This window comes from Eurytemora carolleeae, unplaced genomic scaffold (assembly GCF_000591075.1).
Source record: "Eurytemora carolleeae unplaced genomic scaffold, Eaff_2.0 scaffold1157, whole genome shotgun sequence".
NCBI lineage: Eukaryota > Metazoa > Arthropoda > Copepoda > Calanoida > Temoridae > Eurytemora > Eurytemora carolleeae.
The window spans coordinates 57743-84531 of record NW_019397043.1 but is presented as its reverse complement, the minus strand read 5'-3'; the positions used below and the strand labels follow the sequence as shown (position 1 = coordinate 84531).

The 26789-nt window shown below is 32.7% G+C and overlaps 1 protein-coding gene across 1 annotated transcript in view; it reads left to right on the top strand.

Annotated features, from left to right (window-relative positions):
- The window catches only part of LOC111711367 (neuromedin-U receptor 1), a 58134-nt gene that overhangs the window by 29371 nt on the left and 1974 nt on the right, over positions 1-26789 (top strand). Inside the window, exons 5-21 of the mRNA XM_023485707.1 lie at positions 2109-2198; positions 5726-5819; positions 7158-7224; positions 12382-12418; positions 14164-14230; positions 14415-14524; positions 15596-15692; positions 15831-15925; positions 16847-16974; positions 18101-18152; positions 18350-18446; positions 19560-19616; positions 20816-20878; positions 22367-22414; positions 23165-23322; positions 23633-23776; positions 23986-24213. Of these exons, the coding sequence (XP_023341475.1) occupies positions 2109-2198; positions 5726-5819; positions 7158-7224; positions 12382-12418; positions 14164-14230; positions 14415-14524; positions 15596-15692; positions 15831-15925; positions 16847-16974; positions 18101-18152; positions 18350-18446; positions 19560-19616; positions 20816-20878; positions 22367-22414; positions 23165-23322; positions 23633-23776; positions 23986-24213 (1632 nt within the window). The remainder of the gene's footprint in view (positions 1-2108; positions 2199-5725; positions 5820-7157; positions 7225-12381; positions 12419-14163; positions 14231-14414; positions 14525-15595; positions 15693-15830; positions 15926-16846; positions 16975-18100; positions 18153-18349; positions 18447-19559; positions 19617-20815; positions 20879-22366; positions 22415-23164; positions 23323-23632; positions 23777-23985; positions 24214-26789) is intronic.

Below are 26789 nucleotides of genomic sequence, written 5' to 3'. Positions count from 1 at the left end.
GATCCTTGGATCGAATCTAATTGAATGCAAAAATATTTAAATTGAATTGAATCATGTCTCTTGGATTGATGGAAGTTACTTTCCTTTTCTTATATTTTAACCTTGACAATAAATCCAGGGGACAGTTCAAACCTGAGAGAATAAAGATTCACAGAGTCTGCCATACATCCTGTCTAATACTCTTTGTTCTGAGGCCAACACATTTATATGGTATCGCTCTTAACCCTATTCCTGCGGGGGGGGGGGAGGAATAAGACCTCCCCTGTAGTTGTTTTATTTACATAGCTAAAAAAATATTGGTCTGAGACATTTTCCGACTTTTTCTAAATACCCATAGCCCTTCTTTTAGGCATAAAACCGGACTTTTTTACTAACTGCCTGAGTCCTCAGGCACACTATCTGAATGACTACTTTTTCCTGTAACAAACTAAATCTTTGTTTTGACCCTCTTTTAGTTGTCAGATTTAGATAAGTTTTAGCTTAGATGATTAAGGTAGGTTAAGTTAGAGATGAGTTTGGTTTAAGTTAGAGATGAGTAGGGATCAGGTTAGTCGAGTAGGGTTCAAGTTAGAGATGAGCAGGATTCAGGTTAGAGATGAGTAGGGTTCAAGTTAGAGAAGAGTTAGATTCAGGTTAGAGAAGAGTAAGGTTCAAGTTAGAGATGACTAAGGTTCAGGTTAGAGATGAGTAGGGTTCAGGTTAGAGATGAGTAGGGTTCAGGTTAGAGATGAGTAGGGTTCAGGTTAGATTTGAAAAGGGTTCAGGTTAGATATGAGAAGGGTTCAGGTTAGAGATGAGTATAGTTCAGGTCAGACAAGAGTAGGGTTCAGGCTAGCGATGAGAAGGGTTTAGGTTAAAGATGAGAAGGGTTCAGATCAGAGATCAGTAGGATTCAGATTAGAGATGAGTTGGGTTTAGGTGAGAGATGAGTAGGGTTCAAACTAAAGATGAGAAGAAAAGGAGAAGAGATGAAAAGGGTTCAGGTTAGAGATAAGAAGGGTTCAGATTAGAGATTAGAAGGGTTCATGCTAGAGATGAGAAGGGTTCAGGTTAGAGATGAGAAGGGTTCAGGTTAGAGATGAGTAGGGTTCAAGTTGGAGATGAGTTGGGTTTAGCCTAGAGATAAGTTGGGTTTAGCCTAGAGATAAGTAGGGTTCATGTTGGAGATGAGTTGGGTTTAGCCTAGAGATAAGTAGGGTTCATGTTGGAGATGAGTTGGGTTTAGCCTAGAGATAAGTAGGGTTCATGTTGGAGATGAGTTGGGTTTAGCCTAGAGATAAGTAGGGTTCATGTTGGAGATGAGTTGGGTTTAGCCTAGAGATAAGTAGGGTTCATGTTGGAGATGAGTTGGGTTTAGCCTAGAGATAAGTAGGGTTCATGTTGGAGATGAGTTGGGTTCAGGTTAGAGATGAGAAGGGTTCAGGTTAGAGATGAGAAGGGTTCAGGTTAGAGATGAGTAGGGTTCATGTTGGAGATGAGTTGGGTTTAGCCTAGAGATAAGTAGGGTTCAGTTCACAGATGGTGGGTTTCAGCAAAGAGTTCAGCAATGTTTAGATTATTGATAATAAGGATTCAGATAAGAGATAAGTTTATGTTCAAGATGAGTAGGGTTTAGCCTAGAGATGAGAAGGGTTCAGGTAAGAGATAAGTTTATGTTCAAGATGAGCAGGGTTTAGGTTGGAAATGAAGCGGGGTTCAGGATAGAGATAAGTAAGGGTTAGCCTAAAGTTGAGAAGGGTTCAGGATAGAGATGAGTAGGGTTCAGGTAAGAGATGAATAGTCTAAATAGACTTTAGATCCGATTCTTCGGTTTTTTAGATCAAATTCACTTTAATTCATTGTCAACAAGTATTTTCTATATCTAATTTCACGCGAAAAAGTGGGATTTTGATTTAAATCTTTTTTCTAGAAGAGGGTTCACACATAAAATTCAATACCACCCTTCATATTTACCAATTACCATTACTGCATAATATTCATGTTTAGTATGTAATCCTGTCAGACAAATAATATATATTTTAAATTTAACATAATATGAATGCTGACAATGCTTTTTGATAAACTGAATCCATTCTTTTTATTTAATTTAAAAAATGTGAATTGTCCAGAACTATTTTCCAATGGGACAGAAGCTTCAAATCCTCTGCTTCCAGCGTACATAGCGTACACATCCCTCTCCCTCTGCAGTATAGTTCTAGGTAGGTAAAACTGCAAATATTATGTACAGAAATCGTACAGTACATAATGCACTGATGTACACTATAGAGTGCGGTGGTGCACAGCTGTTTGTATTCAAAGATGTGGAATGCTTTTTTTTTATTAAAAATTGACAAAACTACAGAATTAAAACCAAAACTGGCTAAATATCTGATAGACCCATTAGTACCTTGGACCCATCCAAGGTTATAATGCACGGGACACGGAATCCATCTTTCACATAAAAAATCAATGAAATATTCTGGTCATTATAGGAAACTATTATGTGAATTATTAAAATTATCAAAATTTAATGCTTTTAACCTCCTCGGTTACTAAACGAATACTGATGCATCTATTCTTGTTTACAAATTCCGCCCAGAGAGAACTGGTTTCAATATGTACGCAGAGTATACGCAACTGCAATTAACTTTCCTGGCATTATAACCTTGGACCCATTTTATTTCAAGATACAAATAAGGTAGACAACATTTAGGGAAAATTCTGGAAATAAAAACTTTGGTAAAAAGTCCCAACTTTCTGAAGTCCAAGGACAAAATGTCAATGGAAATAAAGTCCTAAGTTTTAGGTTCCTGGGACTTTTTTCCTAAACCTTTTTTTCAAAGTTCTTTTTTGGCGGTTACTCCTTTGTTCACTCTTTTTTAAACCCTGCAATTTCTTCAGTTCGTGTAAAGCTTAGTTTAGGGGGTGTTATTTATTTAATTATTTTTATTTATGGATAATATAAAGATAATTCTTAAAAATAAATCGGTTAAAATTTACATATTATATAGGTCAAAAGTGAAGTAAAAATACATATTGTGTTAAACTTAAGTTTCTCCCACAAAATGAAAACTGTTTGTTTGCAAATATAAGAGTCCATATTGAATTTATCTCGTTTTTAGAAAACTTATTGTGTTATCTGCATTCTTTTTCTTCATAATATAAAATATTTGTCTCAAATAAATATTTTCTTCTTCTTCCTTCCAACCTCACTAAGCTATGTAAGTGGATTGAAGAGGTCAGGGAGTGAATACAAAACCAAGTTATAAATTATAGTTTGGTGTGCAAACTGCATACATGATGCATGGTCATCTGTAACTTTTTCGTCTAGAACATTTTTCAGAAAGTTTTAATATAAAAAAGGCTATTTTTAATTCTAATAAATCATAAAAGGAAATGTATTTTTGAAAAAAAATTTGAAATGGGGAGGATACTGTAATATTTCTAACTTGAAAATAAATAATTTTTCCTTTCATATACCGCAAATGATTTTGTTCAGAAAACGCAATTCAAAGTAATTGAATTTTATAGAAAAACAATGATGACTCCATCATTGTTGGTTAGATACGGGGTTTATCAATTGTGTTACTCCAATAATGTAGGGTAGCTTATTTCGACAATCTCTTTAAGCAAAAAATCTCATAACACTTTTTAAAATTTTAATTTCAATATATTATTGTGATAAATTCAAACAAATATCCCTTTTTTTAATCTTAAAAATGTCTGACATTAATGAATGACCTGACAAAAAGAAAAAGCTGAACACTTCCCTCAAACTCGAATTTTCTAATTTTTATATATTTGCAACGTGATGTTTGAGGACTTTGATATTTAAAAAATCTGCTATATCAAAAATCAAATTGTTTTCAATACCAAGTTACAAAAATAGAGAGATTGTAAAACTAAAGTTTGAGGCAAGTGTTCGAACCCTGTAGAAGACGACCCAGAAGAGTGGGGGAAGGCAGGTGGCCATGAGCCATTACTATTTCCTTTTCCGTGCCACATATTAACTTTTTACTTTTCCGGCAGCCATGAGCCACCACTATTTCCCCTTCCGGGCCACCACATTTGACTCTTCCGGGCAAAACTACTTTTTTGAAATGGTACATTTAGGGCCTTTAAAGTGTGGTTTTAAAAAATCCAGCCGCGTCCCGAAAAAAAACACAACTCAAACCATTTTCTCAATTCTACATAAGATGAATATAAAAAAGAGGTCGTTTTTTATAAGATTTTAGTAGATAAACTAAGTAATTTTTCGTATTGTGGAAACAGAGAAAAATTGTTCAGAGTAGTCTGAAGAATAAGAAAATATTATAATAATCACAATATTTACTTGTCATTATTTACGCGTTACAGATTTTATCAAAAAAAACTAAAGTGTATTTTATGGTGCATCATATTTAATATTCATATTGCTCTCAAAAATAAGCCATTTTTTATGAAAATCAGAATTTAGATTTGCAAAAAAAAAGTTTTGCAGTTTACATTAAGAGGAATCATTCTTTTTTCATACTAACACTTAAATATACAGATTTAAATAAAGATTTTTGCGTGACTCGGCTGGACTTTTGAAAATCAAACTATATAGGCCTTAAATAAACCATTTTAAGGGAGTGACCGGCTATGTGAGGTAGTTGAACTGAGTATGCAGGGTTGTGGAAAACTTCTTTCGGATTCATTTGAGACATATTAAACTTTTTAAAGATCTGTAAATCCAGAGTTTGAGCGCAAATTCGACGTTCAAAATTCCTACTTTGGGAATGGATACGTTTTCAGAATAAAATTTTTTTTAAGTTATTAAATAACGACAACGAAAAAAAAGTAAAAATAATACAGTAATCTAATTAGATGGTTAGGAACATATTTCTCAAAAGAAATTTGTCAATAAATCAATGCTTAAATCGATTATTTCGTTTTCATCATTATATTGAATTTTTTATCTTCTTTGAATTTATTCGCAGATTTCTTTAAATTCTTCAAATGTCGTCTTTTCAATAATAATTCTACAAAATCTGCGAAAATCTTTGTGAATAATGAGAAACCAGAATAATGAGAAACTAGAAACTAATAATTGAACAAGATTACTTATTTTCGATGATAAGATTAATTTTTATTTTCTCAACATGTTCCTATACATGACGTCTGTAGTTTATTGTAGAACTTTTTTACATTTTATGTCGTCGTTATTTAATGATTTAAAAAAACTAGTTCTGAAAACGTATTCACCCCCAAAGTAGGAGTTTTGAACGTCAAATTTGCGCACAAACTCAGGATTTACAGATCTTTAAAAAGTGTAATATGTCTCAAAATGAATCCGAAAGAAGTTTTCCACAACACTGCATACTCAGTTCAACTACCTTACATAGTCGGTAACTCCCTTTAAAAAGTAGTTTTGTCCGGAAGAGTCAACTGTGGTTGCCCGGATTGGGAAATAGTGGTGGCTCAAGGCCGCCAGCATTCTCCCGCTCGCCAGAATACGTTTTTTTCTGATAAAATTCCGTTAACAATCACTTTTCTAGAACAACGCACAGGGATCTAAAGGTTTCAAGCTCTCAGGCAAAAATCTAAGAGAGTTTTGCCAAAAAAAAACTACTGTTAAAAATATACATAGACTAAACAAAAGTATAATCGTGATAGACAAAAATTAAATGAAAGGCCAAGGCGTGGAGAGACCCTAAAGTTGACCCAACCTTAAAATATTTTCATAGCTGTCTGAATATCTCTTTGAACAAGCTCTTTGATGTAGGTATTGGTGTGCTGGGGAACGTGCTGGTGATAATCGTGATCCTGACCTCCAAGTCCATGAGATCTTCAACCAATCTTTTTCTTCTTAATCTCAGGAATACAACAGAAATCAGTTCGTACAGTACATTTACACTTTATACATTGTGCATACTATACCTTACAGTACATGTAAACTGTAGTTAACTGTGTTAAAGTTCACACGCACACCTAGTAAAGCCCGAAATTTAAAAGAGTATCGTTGAAGGAAACTTCCGAGTTTCCTTTTTGGGGTCTTAACATTTGTGTAGATTTTGATTTAGGAGATTCGAAAAAATGGAGAATATGAATAAACTAAATAAAATATTATTCCATCACAAAAATATTGAAATTCACAAAACTGCCTAACCCCATTCGTGAAACCCTGGTTCTAAAACTGGTTTAAACAACGATACCCTGTCTTAAGTTTTTGGCTCTGTGTAATGAAACCCGGTTTTATGAATGGGGTAAAGCAATTTCGTGGATACAATTTTTTAAAATAAAGTTTTTTCTTTAGCTGTACCTTTATTCTTTTTTTAGCTATTTCTCGAATCAAAACCAACACAAATGTATATTATTTTTAAATTTCTGACTCTGAAACCCCAGTTTTTTTTTATTCGCAGAGCCACGTTATACAATGTTAAAAGTTAAGAGAATACACACATACAAACTTCATTCAGTTGATAAAACAAATACGTATTCCTAAGATAGGGTCTGGGTAGAGTTTAAAGTTTTAGCATACAATTAGATACAGGGTTTCCCAAAAATTGAACATTGCCGCATTTAAATTTATTTTTCTTGGGATTCCTAAAAATATAACATAAAAAACAATATCGTCGTCAACTTTAAAATTGCCCACATTTGTAAAACTCAAAAATACACCCTCAGTTATCTTTAAAATATTGAAAAACAAATAAGATTTTTAGGTCTTCATTAAATTCACATGTTTCATGACACACCCTGTGTATGTTTATTTTTAAGCAAATGTCTTTATAATCTTTTCATGAAAATAAAAGATTATTCATCCATAAAGGACTCTTCATCAGTTCTCATTAACCATAACACACACAACTTGGAATCCCACTTAATGGTNGGGGGGGGGGAACGAAAATTCATTATACAATTGAAAGACGATGCTGTAGCCAAATAGGAAATTTTCATTATCATTTTGAATATTTCTTACATTTTACTTACATCTTAACAATTTTTACATTAACATAATAAAACATACATTCATGTATTCCTTTAAACCATTTGAAAAATAGACTTTTCGTGAGGTTAAAACTGTTGTGTTGTTAATCCTGGGATAAACCAGTTTTTATAACTATTAATTACTACTTAACCGGGAGATTTGGTAATATGTTGTATTGTACGGTAATATGTTGTATTGTACGTTAATATGTTGTATTGTACTGTAGTATTGCTGATCTCCTTGTACTGGTAATATGCTGCCCAAACGGTATGATAGAGATGTACATGCGAAGGGTAAGTACAATATTTTATGTACAATTACCAATTACTCTTCTCTTTCTAACAAATTGCTGTCGTTTGTTAGCTGAGAGCTGCTCTTTTTTTAGTGATTTTGTTTCGTACCTTACTTTTATGATTTAGAAGATTTTTCGGGTTTCATTAAAAATGAACTTTGGAAACAATTTTTTTTAACCTATTTTGGCGTTACATCTTTAAAGCGCAATAAAGATAGATATACATTTATATAAACCTTCGGCAAGTGTGTGTCTTTAGTTTTATTTTGTTTGGAAATAAAAGTATTAATTGAAACGTCTGAACTAAAAAGAATAAGCTTTTAAGTTTTTATTTGTTAATTGCAAATGAAAACATTAAAATGTTCAAAATCAACTATGATTTAGAACAATCCAAAGTCCTAACTATATATCTGTTGAAATGATCAAGGTCAAAGTTATGCGGAATCGACTTTGCGATTTTATATTTACATTCAAAAGACAGAAAAACAAACGTGGATTTATAATGTTTTTTCTTATCAATTGCTATTCAGACGAAAACTTATGTTTTAATGCATTCAAGTTTTCAATCTAAATTGAAACTCACTTAAGTTTAATGTGAGCAGCTTTAACATGTCTTTATCTAATGGAATTGTTTCACAACTTCTTGATGGTTAACTTTCTTATTTTGAATAGAAATGATATAATCTGAGCTAAAAACTCAGGGGGCGGGCATAACTCTCCTAATTTTGCCTGGCTAGGTTTATACTGTTCAGTGAATTTTGTCGAAAAATGTTTCCTTATGACTGAGTTGGTATCATAGAGTACAGTGGTTTTAATCTTAAGTACATCTATTTGTACGGTATTGTGTGGACAGTTAATTTTAATATTTTTCAACAATGAGATATTGTAGTGTCAAAAATTTTGTAAACAATGATGTTTCGGGTTCAGAAGTTTTTCATAACATACGAAAAGAGTGGATAGAACAAGTTATCTGGAAGACAAAACACCCAATTTTTCATTTATGTAAAATAAATATTTTAACAGTTTTCAGTTCTTCAATAACTTTAAAATTAAGTCTAACCTAATTTAGATCTATTATTAGTTCAGAATTGCTTTCATTCTAAAAGTCAGAAACCTATATTCCTAAGAGTTAATGCACAATGTAGATTTAAGAAGTAAAGAATTTGATAAGAAACAAGATGTTATTAAGGAGAAGGATTTTATTTTTTTCTCTATTTGTCATGTCTCATTTTTATACAAATATCATATGGGCTTGTTTTCTTTGCTTGAATATCGTAGGCTTCACTTTCAAACAATAATGTCTTAAAACACTGATCTACGAATTATGATCCCCCCGGGTAGAATTTCGGATCGGGTCATTGTGTACAGTGGCTGTACAACAAAAAGTTTAAAATTCCAGATGCCCCCTCTATTACTAATATCTCGATGTAAAAACTTTAGAATTGGATACCATACCCTTAAATCCTGAACGACTAATCTGAATATCCATTTCGGAAACTTTTAATTTTCTTATTAATCTGCTCTAGTTGGATATTACATTATCCACTACATGTAAAACAGATACGTTTGATTACTAATACAGGTTAAAATGCTATATCGATTGGACTAATATCCGATTGACCTAAAGTCAGCTGTTCACAAGCTGGCTTTTAGTGCATTTAAATAAACATAAATTTAATCATGTTAATATGATCTTATAAAAAAAAAACATGTTTTATCATAATTCAGGACTATAGTCCTTTTATACTTTAGTTTTGATTAACATTAATCCAAAACTTTCGTTCGTTCAATCGATCATTAGTCCAATTTATATGACACCACAAATGCGGGAAAATGAAAAACCGGTTTAGGTTCTATTTTTATCTATATTCTAGAAACTAACCTTATACAAAGGGAACTTGACAGAGTGCTTATATGTTTTGCGAGGGGGGAGGGAGGGGGAGGGGGGGGATGCTGCAAACTTTTCTTTTAATCTATTAGTTTCTCCCCTTCTGTCCTCATTTAATTCAATCCAACTACACCCTCTCTTAATTATCTACAAGACTGGTAAATAAGCTTTAGTTTTTAATCTAAACTTAAAATTCTTTTTGAAAAGGAACTGAGTTTTTGCCACAAACTCAAATATTTTTATCCCTATATCTTGGAAACCAAATTTCATAGATCTTAGATATTTCAAACTATTAATTCTGTTAGATTAAATAATCTAAGTTTTATACCCACTGGTTGCAGAGATATAGAAATTAGAAAATTTGAGGTGGTGGCAAAAACTTAATTCCTTTTCACTACTTTTAAAATAAATTTTATCATTTTCATCTGTATTCATAATATTCATACATTCTTTGTCTTTCAAAACATTTTCATGATGTATAATAGGATTCTACTGCCTTTATGCCTGCTCATCTTGATAAAATCTTTTAATTCTTCTATTCCTCTCTTTGTCTAAACCATAATACCCCCCCCCCTCCCTCTACATCCCTTGTACATTGTACAACCCCTTCAAACCCCTTAAACCCTCTTTCCTCAATAATCTATCATGTCCCCCCTTCTATACAATATACACAGCTTTGCATATGGATCTGAATAAAAGTCCAATGATAGAATATAATAACATTGTATTATATAATATGTATAATATATAGGGCTGGGTATGCTACCTCGTTTTTTTCATTCCGTTTTTTTGAAGATAAGTCAATGTAACGCACAGGTTCATTTTGTTAACGTTCGTTTTAAAAATTTCGCTTTCTTTTTAAAAACGTTGTCCATCTTCCAGTTATTAAAGGATTTTTTGCCTTGAATAAACAACTTTTTCCATTCGTTTAACTTTTTCTCTCTAATATGCTGAAATTGTTGACTGTTCTTTCCGTTCGTTAACAAATTTTCCGTTAATTTTCATAATATTCTGTTCGTTGACGGAACTTTAGCCAGCCCTAAATGAATAAATAGAGGACGGAAGGGAAGGAAATAAACATTAACTGCAACTAATAACTGCAAGGGATCAGGAGAGAGAGGGGGGGGGGGAGGGATCAGGAGAGGGGTGCGGGAAGGCTGAGAAGGGTTGTACGACCTTCCATTTAATCCACAAATCAATTATTCCATGCAAAAGTGAAAGAAAGGAAATGAGCAATTTGTTCCTTTTACAATTTTTCTTTACCATCACTAATTACGAGCCCCCCTCCCGTATACTATAGAAGGATAGATTTAGGATAATTATCTACAAAAATCCATTTCAAGCTTGATTTGACCATAGGAACATTGATTTATTGTATATTTAACTTAAATCTAATGTTTAGCATAAATTTTTTAACATTTTTTTTGAAAAAAAAACTTTACTAAAAACAAATATTTTTTTATTTTATTTGTGGAAATTGTAAAAAGTTCACTTCAACGTTATAGTTTTTATTTTTCCAATTCGTTCGAAACAACATACATAAATTGAATTTAATATATAAAAATAAAAATAACAGCATTTTTCTAAATAAACTGTAATAAAGTTTTAAAAGTAAAAACATTATTTAAGCATTATCAAATATTTGCTATGAGGCAGTTGATATATTTATTACTGGGTTACCTGCCAGCTTCATGAGTCTGGAAAACCATGAATCTGTTTAAAAGTGTGGAGTTGGGGTGGGAATTGGACAGAAATGTAATTAACCTACATTCAGCATCTTATATTAAATAAAGAACACCCACTTTACTTTTTAGAGGCTTTATTGACACAGGTCGCAGCAACTTTATTAAAGAGATTTAATGGTATAAAATAGATTTTGGAAATTACTTTATTTAATTCATTTTATGAAACAGTCCCTCTATTAGCTATTTAATAACAATTACTTTATTTATAGATTTAAAGAAACAATTCAGATAATGTTCTCTTGTATAAACCTGCCCGAAACAATCAGATATCGTTCTCTAGGATTAAACTGCCCGAAACAATCAGATGGATCAAACGAAAAGAATACATCGTTAAAACTAACATTATCATTAAATTTGAATTTAATATAAGAGAAGTGCAGTTTTGAAACCGGTTTAAAATTTTTTATCTTCATTGTCTACGAATTCATAGGTTTAAGTTTTAGTAAGAATATTTTATGACAAGTAAATTCTCTATAAATAAGAACTATAAATAAGATTGGAAAGAGTTATTTCAGGCTATGTGTCAAAGTAATGCCAAACACAGTTAATGTGACCAGGGGCGTATTCAGGAATTTGTCCATGGGGGGCTTAAATTTTTTTCTCTTTCCGGGCGGGGGCTCAGCAGCCTTGGGGCCTGAAAACCCCCTGAAATAAAAAATTTCACCACTGATCCAGGAGGGCTATGAACCCAGAGCCCCCCCCCTGAATACGTCTCTGGATGTGACCACAATTGCATTTATCCCTTTACAGATAAATGGTAAAGGAACTTCTTAAACCAGTGGATTCTATTTTTAATTTGTTTAATATTCTCCAGCTAAAAGATTACAAAGGAAATGAGTTTTTGCCACAAACTCAAATTTTCGAATCCCTTTATCTTTGAACCTGGTGTTGTAAACCTTTGAAATTTCAAACTAATGCTCATTGATCTCACATAATTCATATTTTGAAATATCAAAGGTCTACGACATTAGGTTGTAAAGATATAGGGATTATAAAATCAAAGTTTGTTGCAAAGATAGAGAACAAAGAAAAACATATAATTTAGGGAACATTAAAATATTTTAAAGAAATATTGGCAATTATCGGTTTCTTCAACATTATCAAAATACATGAACAATCCCTTTAATACATTTATTTTAAACTTCTTCCTCGTACAAGGAGAAGCAGAAAATATTAGAATATGCAGAGGCGCAACTAGTTTGGTTTTCTTATTCCTGTGATACTGATTTTCGCCATTCTTTCTTTCTTTTCATTCTGCAGGGGGGAGGCGCCCCCCTCTCAGGTGCTAGGGGAGGGCGCGCGCCCGGCCGCCCCACCTAGTTGCGCCTCTGAGAATATGAAGACGACATTTAACCAAACTATGATTAAGTGTATTAAATAGTTATACTATAAAAGCTTAGAAATCCCTTATCAAGAATAATAGCCCTGTTTACACCACGAAATTGCTGTGTCTCATTTGGAATATTTATAATCATAAGGTAATTCTAAAAGTCGTCTTACTTCTCACTGTATCCTTCTTTTCTAGGATATCTGGTTGATGGGGAAGGCGATGTGTCATTTAGGAAAACATCACAAATATATATCTACACTTTTGAAAAAATACTGCCACAAAATGGAACTCTTTCAGTTCATATTTAAAACATATTTGTTTTTACAGATGTTGAGTCTAAAACAAACCACTGATAATAAATATAAATCGTATTTAAGATAAACAATCATAGTAAAGTGGATTTTGTATTACTTTTTACCTCTGAAATCAAAAACTTAATTTCCTAAGTTTTTGTCTGTTTTAAAAATATTTTTGCAATCTTTTTATCTTGAGAATTTTTAGTATTTTTTTTAATGTGTCATAGAGTAATTGAGTCTTTTCCACAAACTCAAATTTTCTAATATCAAAATCGTTGCAGGCTGATGGTGGAAACCTTTGTTATTTCAAACTTTGATATTTGACTCATGAATTCCATTATTCAAAATATTCGTATATGCATTGCATCACTTTAAAGATAATAATCTCCAATATTACTTGATTTATTTTGTCTTTGTGTCCCCAAATTCCGGGACTATGTCGGGGACATTTTTTCCAACTAATTCTCAGAAAAGTTTCCACAAAACAAAGCGTTTAAATTAGCTATCTTTGAAAGTATTGATTTATGCATATTTAACTGACTAGGGAATTCAGTGAAAAACATTCCTGTAAATAACTCTAAATATCCATTAAATATGCTTTCTATTTATAGATAAACATTTTCAATTTTCTATTTTCACACAAAAATTCATCATTCTCACTTAATCTGGGTCTGGATTTGATCAATTTGAGCTATGTCTAGAAACGGTTCAACCATGTTTCTTTACTCTGGGTTTGGATTTGATCAATTTGAACTAGGTCTAGAAACGGTTCAACAATGTTTCTTTAATCTGGGTCTGGATTTGATCAATTTGAGCTAGGTTTAGAAACGGTTCAACCATGTTTGTTTTATCTGGGACTGGATTTGATAAATTTGAGCTAGATCTAGAAATGGTTCAACCATGTTTCTTTAATCTGGGTCTGGATTTGAAAAATTTGAGCTAGGTCTAGAAACGGTTCAACCATGTTTGTTTTATCTGGGACTGGATTTGATAAATTTGAGCTAAATCTAGAAACGGTTCAACCATGTTTCTTTAATCTGTGTCTGGATTTGATAAATTTGAGCTAGGTCTAGAAACAGTTCAACCATGTTTGTTTTATCTGGGTCTGGATTTGATCAATTTGAGCTAGGTCTAGAAACGGTTCAACCATGTATCTTTAATCTGGGTTTGGATTTGATAAATTTGAGCCAAATCTAGAAATGGTTCAACCATGTTTCTTTAATCTGGGTCTGGATTTGATAAATTTGAGCTAGGTCTAGAAACTGTTCAACCATGTTTGTTTTATCTGGGACTGGATTTGACCAATTTGAGTTAGGTCTAGAAACGGTTCAACCATGTTTCTTTAATCTGGGTCTGGATTTGATCAATTTGAGCTAGGTCTAGAAACGGTTCAACCATGTTTGTTTTATCTGTGACTGGATTTGATAAATTTGAGCTAAATCTAGAAACGGTTCAACCATGTTTCTTTAATCTGGGTCTGGATTTGATAAATTTGAGCTAGGTCTAGAAACGGTTCAACGACGTCAATTGTAGTTGAATCGGCGGTAGTCAGTTCAGAGACATAACTCAAATTCATGAAATTCAGCCACTTTCTGTCTAAATAAAGTGTAAGAAAGGTAGGGAAGGGTAGGGGTGGGCCAAAAGAGAAAGGAAAAAATATAATATGTGAGTTTATTTTTAGTTCCATTTATCGAACTGGTTGTATCCCATACATCAGTCCTAACTATACTCGCAATTACGGTAGAAAGGTAAATATATTTTATATGCAATAGAATTTTTGTAAGGTTTAAAAAAAGATGGACGTACTTTATTAAGTTCTATTTCTGCAAATTTAATTAGAAATATTACAAAATTTATAAAAAATGTATTTTGTTTAATGAAGCATTTAATTGATATTTTAATAGAACTCATTATTATAATTTGTAAATATAGGTACTATGCTATCTGTTTACCATTGCAAGCTGGGATGATCTGGACAAAAAGTAAAGCAGGTTTAGTCTGTCTTGTATCCTGGATCCTTTCCATCCTACTCACTTCTCCAGGTAGTGCTTTCCATCCTACTCATTTCTCCAGGTATTAATTTACATCCTACTTACTTCTCCAGGTAGTGCTTTACATCCTACTCACTTCTCCAGGTAGTACTTTACATCCTACTCACTTCTCCAGGTAGAACTTTATATCCTACTCATTTCTCCAGGTAGTACTTTACATCCTACTCATTTCTCCAGGTAGTACTTTACATCCTACTCATTTCTCCAGGTAGTACTTTACATCCTACTCACTTCTCCGGGTAGTACTTTATATCCTACTCATTTCTCCAGGTAGTACTTTACATCCTACTCACTTCTCCAGGTAGTACTTTACATCCTACTCACTTCTCCGGGTAGTACTTTATATCCTACTCATTTCTCCAGGTAGTACTTTACATCCTACTCACTTCTCCAGGTAGTACTTTATATCCTACTCATTTCTCCAGGTAGTACTTTACACCCTACTCACTTCTCCAGGTAGTAATTTACATCCTACTTACTTCTCCAGGTAGTGCTTTACATCTTACTTACTTCTCCAGGTAATACTTTACATCCTACTTACTTCTCCTGGTAGTACTTTACATCCTACTCACTTCTCCAGGTAGTACTTTACATCCTACTCATTTCTCCAGGTAGTACTTTACATCCTACTCACTTCTCCAGGTAGTACTTTACACCCTACTCACTATTCCAGGTAGTACTTTACATCCTACTCACCTCTCTAGGTAGTTTAAGTACTTTCCATCCAATAATATTATCAACTATAATTGTATATTTAGTACTAGCAATGGCAACCTACAATACATTAACTCCTCCAATATATACAATATTATCAACTATAATTGTATATTTAGTAAACTAGCAATGGCAACCTACAATACATCAACTCCTCCAATATATACAATATTATCAACTATAATTGTATATTTAGTAAACTAGCAATGGCAACCTACAATACATCAACTCCTCCAATATATACAATATTATCAACTATAATTGTATATTTAGTTCTAGCAATGGCAACCTACAATACATCAACTCCTCCAATATATACAATATTATCAACTATAATTGTATATTTAGTACTAGCAATGGCAACCTACAATACATCAACCCCTCCGACCTGTACAACTGATGTTGATGCTCCCTGGACTAAAGTTTACTTCATGACAATTATCAGGTTTCAAAATGAATAAATTAACGAAGAAAAAGAAAAAAAGCACGACAAAATATACTGAAATAAGATATTTTAATTTTGTTTAGTTGCGGATTTCCAACATTTTGGAGAACAAAATCTTATAAACATTTTTACTTTCAGTTTATTCTTCTGGTTTCCCCTGGTAATATTACTGATCTTGTATACTACTATTGCTAGAAAACTGACAGCGAAGGGTCCTCCAAATAAACATATGGGTAGGTTGGAAGTAATACTGATAGGGATGCCAATGTAAAGTAATTTTAGCTGAAGAATAATATCAACGATTATCAAAATTTGTTAATTCCTATTTAATTTGTCCACATTTTATTTTGATTAAGTAGAGTTAAGTGAATCGTTTAGAACACGTTTGAATGTTTGTTGAGTGTTAATTGCTATTATGCTTGCCAATTCCCATATGTCTAATAATTTCTAATTAACCATTTCAATATTTATTCTTCTAAAAAATTGCTAGTTGAGTGTTAATTTCTATTATGCTGGCCAATTCCCATATGTCTAATAATTTCTAATTAAACATTTCAATATTTATTCTTCTAAAAAAATTGGCCAAGGATGATGATGGATGGCATCAATGGAAATAAAAATGTTTTAAAAGATAATTGTATTTTGTCATTTTGACAATGGTTTCTACATCATCGAAATCATTTCTTGTCAGCCCTCTTCTCACTATGCGTGGAAGGATTAATGTGCTGCCAGATTACATCTCCTGGTAGTTCAATAAAAAACCCTACAACACCAAAATTTCGCAATAGAACAATTCCGAGATTTGATCGTAACAACTCGATGATGTTTAGTGAGGAAGGGAAGGCAAAAGTTTTCGTTTTTCCAGCCCGATCTTTGATTGTAAAAAAAAACATATTTTGCAAATGTTAAATTATCGAATTAGTCCCGTTTTAAGTAGAAATTGACGATTATAAATGGAAGATCATTCCCGGAAGACTGGTTGTGGGAGGTTCAGAAGCCCAGCTATGGGGACGGTAAAATGAGGTTCGGAAGCTGTCCTGGGGAGGTTGCCTACCCTCCCTTGTTCTGGGGACAAAAAATCTCCTTAAAAAATGGTTCCCATTTTCCTAATCGATACAGCGATTTTTCCGAATATTCCGATTAATCTGGTTTAGGTTCTAGTTCTGCTGAGAAAGACATGAAAGCAGCAGAACGAGCAGCTCTAACACGAGGCAGGAAGCAGATCGTTCTTATGCTTGGAACAGTTGTTACATTCTTCTTTGCTTGCCTGCTGCCATTCAAGGTTAGAGGAGAAACTGTTTAATGATGCTATTCATTCGCCACATTTTTTAGAAATTTTTATTTTATCAAAATTTGTAAACTGAGATTTATTCACGAAACTCAATTTTTGGCTGTGGCTCACGGGTCAGTAGCCATAATCAATAAGTTAATTCAAAACACCTGCGCCATATTTAATTGTTTTGTTCAGACGAAGTTGGGACTAAAGGAATTAAGCTTTCTAATCCATATATCTTTGCAACCTGATGGCGTAAATTTTTGATATTTCAAACTTAAATTATTTGATATAAAATTAATCATAGTTTGAAATATCAAGGTCTACAGCATTGGGTTTCAATAATATATGGATTAGAAAAGCAGAGTTAGTTTGTAACAAAGACTCAACTCCTTTAATGGACAGAGATAAAAGAGAGTTGAACTACGTGGTTATAGTTGAACCAATTATCTTGCGAACCGGCTCAGTTCCAAGAGAAATGATTTTACATAGTTTGCGCAGATCAACTACTCCGCACTGTTCATCAAATCCTATAAAATTCAGTCTTTTAATTAACCCCTGAAGACGGGGGAGGGGGGAAGGGTGAAATTCTTCATTTATGAACAAAAAAAAACCATTAATTTGCTAAATGAATAGTTAATGTTTGTGGTTGGTGAATACTGATACAGTTTAAAACTTGAATATCGATTTTGATTAAACAGTAAAAAGTAAAAAGTCCTTGATAACAAATCTTAAATATTCTGTTGTAATTAAAGACACAGATCTCAAAACAGATGACAGTTTCTGTATCAACATTTGGGGTTACATAGCATTAAACATTTTGTACATTAAAATTTTTTTTTGATAATTAAATGAAAGTCTAATTGCAATGAGATTAGAGCCTCTCTAAATACCCAATATTCTAGAAAAATATGAGATGACCAAATATTTTTGTACTTTAAAAGTACATTTCGTATCCTGTTTCATACTTAATTTTTTGCATTCACTCTAATATAATCAAGGGATAAACATAAAGGTTTTAGATTTAAACTAAAGTAAGAATCTATTAGAGTATTAGACTAAGTAGGATTATAAAGTATTATATATCATTACAAAACCACAATAGGCGGGATTATTAACTCTAATTTGATTTTAGGTTTTAACCATGTGGATTGTAGTTTCTCCTGTCGAAGTATTCGATGTTATAGGAATACCATCAGACTCGTTTTTAATTATTAGAATAAGAAAATATTTAAAATCATTCTTTTCTTGCTTTTCTTTTACATACTTAATAGGTACTGAGTGATTAATTGGTAATCAATTGCAAACAGCTAATTAAGACTCTTAATTACCATTTTTTTATTTTCTTTAATGATCACTGGAAAAACGTCTGGTCGATGTATAGACAGTGAGGTGTACTTCAACCTTCTCTACTTCTCCAGGTTGATGTTCTACATCAACTCAGCAATCAATCCGATCCTGTACAACACCATGTCATCCAGGTACAGCAGGAACACTAGGTACTCCAGGTACAGCAAGAACACTAGGTACTCCAGGTACAGCAAGAACACTAGGTACTCCAGGTACAGCAAGACCACTAGGTACTGCAGGTACAGCAGGAACACTAGGTACTCCAGGTACTGCAGGTACACTAGGTACTCCAGGTTGATGTTCTACATCAATTCAGCCATCAATCTGATCCTTTACAACACCATGTCATCCAGGTACAAGCAAGAACACTAGGTTCTCCAGGTACAGCAGGAACACTAGGTTCTCCAGGTACAGCAAGAACACTAGGTTCTCCAGGTACAGCAAGAACACTAGGTTCTCCAGGTACAGCAGGAACACTAGGTTCTCCAGGTACAGCAGGTACACTAGGTACTCCAGGTACAGCAGGAACACTAGGTTCTCCAGGTACAGCAGGAACACTAGGTACTCCATGTACTGCAGGAACACTAGGTACTGCAGGTACACTAGGTACTCCATGTATTGCAGGAACGCTAGGTACTCCAGGTACTGCAGGTACAATAGGTACTCCAGGTACTGCAGGAACACTATGTACTCCAGGTACTGCAGGTACAATAGGTACTCCAGGTACTGCAGGAACACTATGTACTCCAGGTACTGCAGGCACTAGGTACTCCAGGTACTGCAGGTACACTAGGTACTCCAGGTACTGCAGGAACACTATGTACTCCAGGTACTGCAGGTACAATAGGTACTCCAGGTACTGCAGGAACACTATGTACTCCAGGTACTGCAGGAACACTAGGTACTCCAGGTACTGCAGGTACACTAGGTACTCCAGGTACTGCAGGAACACTAGGTACTCCAGGTACTGCAGGCACATTAGGTACTGCTGGTGCACTAGGTATTCTAAGTAAACCAGGTACACCAGGAACACTAGGTACTCCAGGTTCACTAGGCACACTATGCACTCCACGTACACTAGGCACACTATGTACTCTAGATACACCAGGAATACTACGTACTCCAGGTACACAAGGATTAACTTTACACGTGGCTTATACCAAGAAATGTTCTATCTTGATTATTATGAATTGACTGCATAATTAAGCTAAATATTAACTATTATCCTATGTTTCCATGTTTAGATTCCGTGAAAGGTTCCGGCGTGTGTTTGGGTGTGGACGGGTGGCGGGGAAAGCAAGGTAAAAATATTATTTTTTTATTAGTTTACTAGCATAGTCAGCATTAATAGAAATAAAAATGTTCCGGTAAATAAAATTAAGATTATTTATATACTGTACTGTTATTTTGTATAATTAATAACATGTGTCTTAAAATTTTAATGAAATGGCGATTCAAAAGAATTAGAATTATTACAAAAAATATTTTGATATTAAAATTGTTAATCTATTTAATCAAATGGCAAAGTTGATAATCCTTTTTTATGAAGAGGTTAAGATGACATAACCGTTAATTAAAATATTAAGATGACATAACCGTTAATTAAAATATTAAGATGACATAACCGTTAATTAAAATATTAAGATGACATAACCGTTAATTAAAATATTAAGATGACATAACCGTTAATTAAAATATTAAGATGACATAACCGTTAATTAAAATATTAAGATGACATAACCGTTAATTAAAATATTAAGATGACATAACCGTTAATTAAAATATTAAGATGACATAACCGTTAATTAAAATATTAAGATGACATAACCGTTAATTAAAATATTAAGATAAAAAACTGTTAATTAAAAAGCAAAGATAACATAACCGTTGAAAAAAGGCTAAGATGACGAAACATTTGAATAAAAGGCGAAGATGACAAAAAACCTTTGAATAAAAGGCGAAGATGACAAAAAACCTCTGAAAAAAGGCTAAGATGATAAAAAACCTTTGAATAAAAGGCTAAGATTACATAACTGTTGAAAAAAGGCGAAGATGACGAAACCTTTGAATAAAAGGCGAAGATGACAAAAAACCTTTGAATAAAAGGCGAAGATGACAAAAAACCTCTGAAAAAAGGCTAAGATGATAAAAAACCTTTGAATAAAAGGCTAAGATTACATAACTGTTGAAAAAAGGCGAAGATGACGAAACCTTTGAATACAAGCTAAGATGACAAAACTTTGAATAAAAGACTAAGATGATATAACCGATAAAAAAGGCTAAGATGACAAAAAACCTTTGAAAAAAAGGCTAAGATGACAAAACCTTTGAATAAATGGCTGAGATGACAAAAAGGTTGAAAAAAACTAAGATTACAAAACCTTGAAAAAATGGTTAGATGACAAAACCTTTAAATAAAAGATTAAGAAGACAATTCCTTTAATCAACGGCAGAATTTGGCGTCCCTTTAAGATATAATAATCATGAATTTTATGGTAAGACTGTGGGCTTATGGCGGAACCCAACAGTCTGGTAGTACAACAGCTTTAACTTCCTCCTCCAGGTACAGTGGGACTCATAAAACTAGGGTATAGAAAGATGAATATTTAATTTAATATATATATTTGATGTTGTTCTTAACCCTATCTCTGCTGGGGTACTTGAAAACCAGGATACGCTGGGGGGGGGGTCAATTTGACCCCCCCCTCTAAATCCCATGTTTGATGTCCAAAAATGACAAATGATACATCATTAGAAAGCTCTTGTGCACTACTTTTAGAATCTGCAAAAAAATTTGCAAATTTGTAAAAATTGAATTTTTTATCGCAAAATCCAGTTATATAGTAAAAATGTGTGCCAAAAAAAATTTGTCAAAAAAATGAAAAATTATACATTTTTGAAAAGCCCTTGACCATGCCATTTCAAATATGCAAAAATTTTTGCAAAATTTTAAATAACATGATTTTTAATCAAGAAAAACTAAAAATGTGCAAATTTCCTTTGACAGGTTGTTTGAAAAAAATTTGCAATTTTTTTTTCGCAAAACTTGTGCAATTTGTTTCCTTTTGTCAAAAGCTTTCCAAAAAGCTAAATTTTATCAAAATCTGACAAGTGAAAGTGGGTCAAAACAAAGATTTAGTTTGTTACAGGAAAAAGCAGTCATTCAGGCAGTGTGCCTGAGGACTCAGGCAGTTAGTATTAAAGCCCTGTTTTAGGCCTAAAGGGAGGGCTATGGGTATGTAAGAAAAGTCAGAAAATTTCAACAGCCTCAGACCAATACTTTTTGAGTTATGTAAAAAAAAAAACTACAGGGGGGGGGCAAATTGACCCCCCCCCCCCAGCGGGAATAGGGTTAAGAAATTGGTTTTTACAAGTAGCTTGTGTTTATTGGTGTGTTGCAGGTTTATTGAACTATTGAAAATTATAACTTTAGTCTAGTCTTTTTCACAGTTTTATGTGTCCTATTCTGTATTGTAGTTGTTTAAAATAATGATCAGTTTTAAAATTAGCTTATTTTAAATATTGAATATTTGGAACTATAGGCATTACAACTAAGCATCATTTTTTGGAGGCTTTGTCTTTAAACATTTAAACATTAAACAAGAATCTTGAGGATGATTTAATTTTCAGATTGTATGCTCTACAGACAGCTCTATAAATTGCTTATTAAATATACTATGTTATATCAGAGTAAAACGTTTTAGAAAATAATAAGCATCTCAGATTATAATAGAGCTTTTTAAAAATAAAACAATTCTAAATATTTAAAAACAAACCAAACCCTGATGCCCCATTTTGGGGATAAATCGCTAAAACGTACTTTGCTAGTTTTAAAGATAACATGTCGCTGCCCAATTAAATCGAATGAATTAAGAAAAAATTTCTTATGAAAAGTTACTCAACACTAGACTAAGATAACTAAAGCATTTTGATTAATTTCATTTAGAAATAGATTAATGCACCGAGATTATTATTAAGATAAATTTTATCCAAGGGTTTATAAAAAATTAGTATTAATATCTATCATAATCTTTTAATTTTCAATCTCTAGGCAATCCCGAAACGAGAAGCTGTTAAGTAATTCGAGCAACAAAATCAGGCAAATATTCATTATTACATTTTTTCTTTGAATCCATGATTTTGTTAAAAATATAAATCATATTATTAATCATATTATTATTTTTATTATATTATTATTGTAAATTGTCCAAACTGGCAAAAAAAGGGTTTACTCTCACAGGTAGAAAAACTCGGGTTTGGAAATTAATTTCGATATATTTTATATCCTCTTCAGTCCTACAGAAAATGACCAAAATTATTACTTGGATCTTAAGATGGGGAGGGGGGGGGCAATTTCAACCCCCACCCCCTTATTTGCTAAATTAGTCTGAAATAGAATAGGAAATAAATTGTTTTGTTCCCTATTCCCCACAAGGCAAGAAATCTGCTCAGTTTTAATGTTTCAACATTTTTTACCGAGTTAAAAATGGACAGCGGAATGCGAGGAGTCAAATACGTCTTTATAAATAGTTTTCAAACTAATATTTATTATTATTGGGTATTGTGTTTCATTTTCTAGCTGGACAGTACAGCAAACTGGAAGGTCAACTTGTACCTGTCTTTATAAATATTACATATTACATATATACAGGCTTGAGATAACTCTACTCTGTGGAAATATAATATAATCAATTAACAAAGTTAAATGTACTGCAGCTTCTGGGAGAAATGTATGCAAAACACAGTATTAGTTTGTTTACATTCCTCCCGGAAGAAACTACGGTACATTTTGTTAAAGTTCTGGCTTGGAGTATATTTTACTATTAACTAATATTGTACACTGTAACAGACGGGATCTGGGAAAAGAATTGAGCCCCAAGCTTCAGAACAATCACCTGGGTCCAGGGCGAATCCAACATGGCGGACTAGATATTCAAAGGAAAACCAAGAATGGTACGGATGGAAGTAGAACAGCAGATCTTCTTGAGAAACGATTAGAATATTTAGGAAAGGATTGAATATAATTAACGATTGGACGAGAAATATCAAACATTAATAACTATTGGTTTAGAACTCGACTCTTTTTATATAAAGTTTTTTTTATAATAAAAATAAACGACAAATGAAAGTTTACAATTTAACAACATAACTTTCAAGAACATTATTCTCATTACCATGGTTTAAAAAGTAGATTTTAGTTGAAAACTAATTATTTTTAACGTTATAACATTAAAATAAACTTTGAGTTTTACAAAAATATTTTAAACATCTGAAAACAGATTTTAGTTAAAAACAGATTTAATCTTGTTATTTCAAGATACTGAGTGTTCACTTAAGGTTCAAGTTGAACGCTTGAGTGAGATCTCCTGTTCTAACAGCAGTAGCTGTTGTTGTGAAAACAGCAGTTGTGATCATACCACGTGTTCTTCTGGAAGACCAGCCGATTCTAAACTTATCAAAGGAACACAGACTATTTATGAATCACGGAATCTACAGGCGTATAAACCTCAGAAAAGGATTATTTTTGATAACAATTGCCATATTTTGTATGGCTAAATCATAATTGTCACGTTTTCCTGGGGCCAAACCTTTACCCCCCCCCCCCTCCATAGAATGCGTTCCTGGTTTTTTTGCTGGAACAAACTAATTTATTGTCTGCGTTTTTGCCAGGCAAAGAAACAGCAACTGTTCACAGAAATAACGCAGCTGACACTTCAACAGCTGACATCGAAGCAGGTGACTGGAGATCAGCTGATGTCCGATCAACTCCAAAGCTTGGAGACATCAAGATCAGCAGCTTGGATCTGGACGCTTTAAGAGATCTTGATCGGGATAGTTGGAAGCCAAGGCAGAAGGTTAGATCCAGATCAGACGGATCGCAGACTAATCATCAACAAGGCAATCAATCAATCAATTAAACGATCAAATATGTAATAAATCAAGTAACCTGCACTTTAAGTCAAACGGTTAGTAATATTGCATTATGTAAATTTAATTACATGGTTTATTTTTCTGATTGACCTAATTTGTTTAAGGTACAAAGTAAAAATGTGGAGGTATGATGAATTGAAGAATAATGTGGATGTTTAATTGAAAATTATGAATTGAAAATCATTCTTGTTTTTCTAGGTTTTGGGTCAATTAATTCCTTTCATGTTTGTTTGCTCCCAACCCCCACCCCCCTTTACCCCCTTCACGGTCCATCGGTATAATCCTGGTATAATTTAGCTTCTAGTAGTCTAGAAAACAATTCTCAAGATGAAGGAAAGAAAAAGAATTAAGAATTGTACTTTTAGACAACAACTTGAATAAAATAAAATATCCCATTGTTTCATCACAGACACAAGTTCACAGCTTAATCAAAAATTTATAATATTTAATAGACATATGTGTGCCCCGCCCTCTTTTTAAAAATAAAGGTATACGAGCCAAGGTATAGATGTACACTGCATTTTTATTTCAAGCTAATTTAGAATATTTTGGATTTTTGCAAAGCACCTGCCCCCTAGCTACAGGTCGATTTTTCAATTATTAAAGAAATGAAAAGAAAGACAGAAGTCCATGCAAAGCAAATTCTAAATGATAAAGTCTGTTTGTGCTATATATATATATATAAAACAACCTAAAAAAAACACAGATAAAATTAAGAAAAATTGTGTGACAAATGTGTTACAAATGAGAACAAATGTGTTACAAATGAGAACAAATGTGTTACAAATGTGTTACAAATGTGTTACAAATGTGTTACAAATGTGTTACAAATGTGTTACAAATGTGTTACAAATGTGTTACAAATGTGTTACAAATGTGTTACAAATGAGAACAAATGTGTTACAAATGTGTTACAAATGTGTTACAAATGTGTTACAAATGAGAACACAAATGAGATCAAAACAAGAGAAACGAACAGTTAACAGACATAACGAACATGCATATATCAAAGTAGTAACAGACACACGAACAACACAGACAACAAGGCCTGATAAACAGACAGTGTAAAGATGCATGAGACAGGGGGAATCCTGAAAATTCTTTTACGAAAACTTTTCAAGGATGGATAAATATGACAGTTGAAGTAGATAGATAGTTAGATAGATATATAGGTAGATAAATATATAGATAGTTGGATAGATATATAGGTTGATAAATAGATAGATAGTTGGACATATATATAGGTAGATAAATAGATAGATAGTTAGATAGATATATAGGTAGATAAATAGATAGATAGTTGGATAGATATATAGGTAGATAGTTGCATAGATATATAGGTAGATAAATAGATAGATAGTTGGATAGATATATAGGTAGATAAATAGATAGATAGTTAGATAAATATATAGGTACATAAATAGATAGATAGTTGGATAGATATATAGGTAGATAAATAGATAGATAGATAGATTGATATATAGGTAGATAAATGGATAGATTGTTGGATAGATATATTGGTAGATAAATAGATAGATAGTTGGATAGATATATAGGTAGATACATCGATAGATAGTTGCATAGATATATAGGTAGATAAGTAGATATATAGGTAGATAAGTAGATAGATAGTTGCATATATATATATAGGTAGATAAGTAGATATATAGGTAGTTAAGTACATATATAGGTAGATAAGTAGATATATAGGTAGATAAGTAGATAGATAGGTAGTTAAGTACATATATAGGTAGATATGTAGATATATAGGTAGATAAGTAGATAGATAGTTGCATATATATATAGGTAGATAAGTAGATATATAGGTAGTTAAGTACATATATAGGTAGATAAGTAGATATATAGGCAGGTAAGTAGAAATATAGTTAGATAGACATATAGGGGTAGATAAGTGAACAGATGTTTAGATAAATATACAGGTAGATAAGTGAAGAGATAGTTAGATGTTTATAGAGTTAGATAGGAAAACAGATAGTTTGACAAACAATCCCTTTAATAGAGGTAGAAATTTTTAGACGAATAATCTCTTAACAGAGGTAGAATAGTTAAACAACCAATTCCTTTAACAGAAGTAGAATTGTTAGACAAACAATCCCTATAACAGAGGTAGAGTAGCTAGACGAACAATCCCCTTAACAGAGGTAGAGTAGCTAGACGAATAATCACTTTAACAGAGGTAGAGTGGCTAGACGAATAATCACTTTAACAGAGTTAGAGTGGCTATTAGACGAATAATAACTTTAACAGAGGTAGAGTGGCTAGACGAATAATCTCTTTAACAGAGGTAGAGTAACTAGACGAATAATCTCTTCAACAAAGGTAGAGTGGCTAGACGAATAATAACTTTAACAGAGGTAGAGTGGTTATTAGACGAATAATAACTTTAACAGAGGTAGAGTGGATAGACGAATAATCTCTTTAACAGAGGTAGAGTGGCTATTAGACGAATAATCTCTTTAACAGAGGTAGAGTGGTTAGACGAATAATCCATTTAACAGAGGTAGAGTGGTTAGACGAATAAT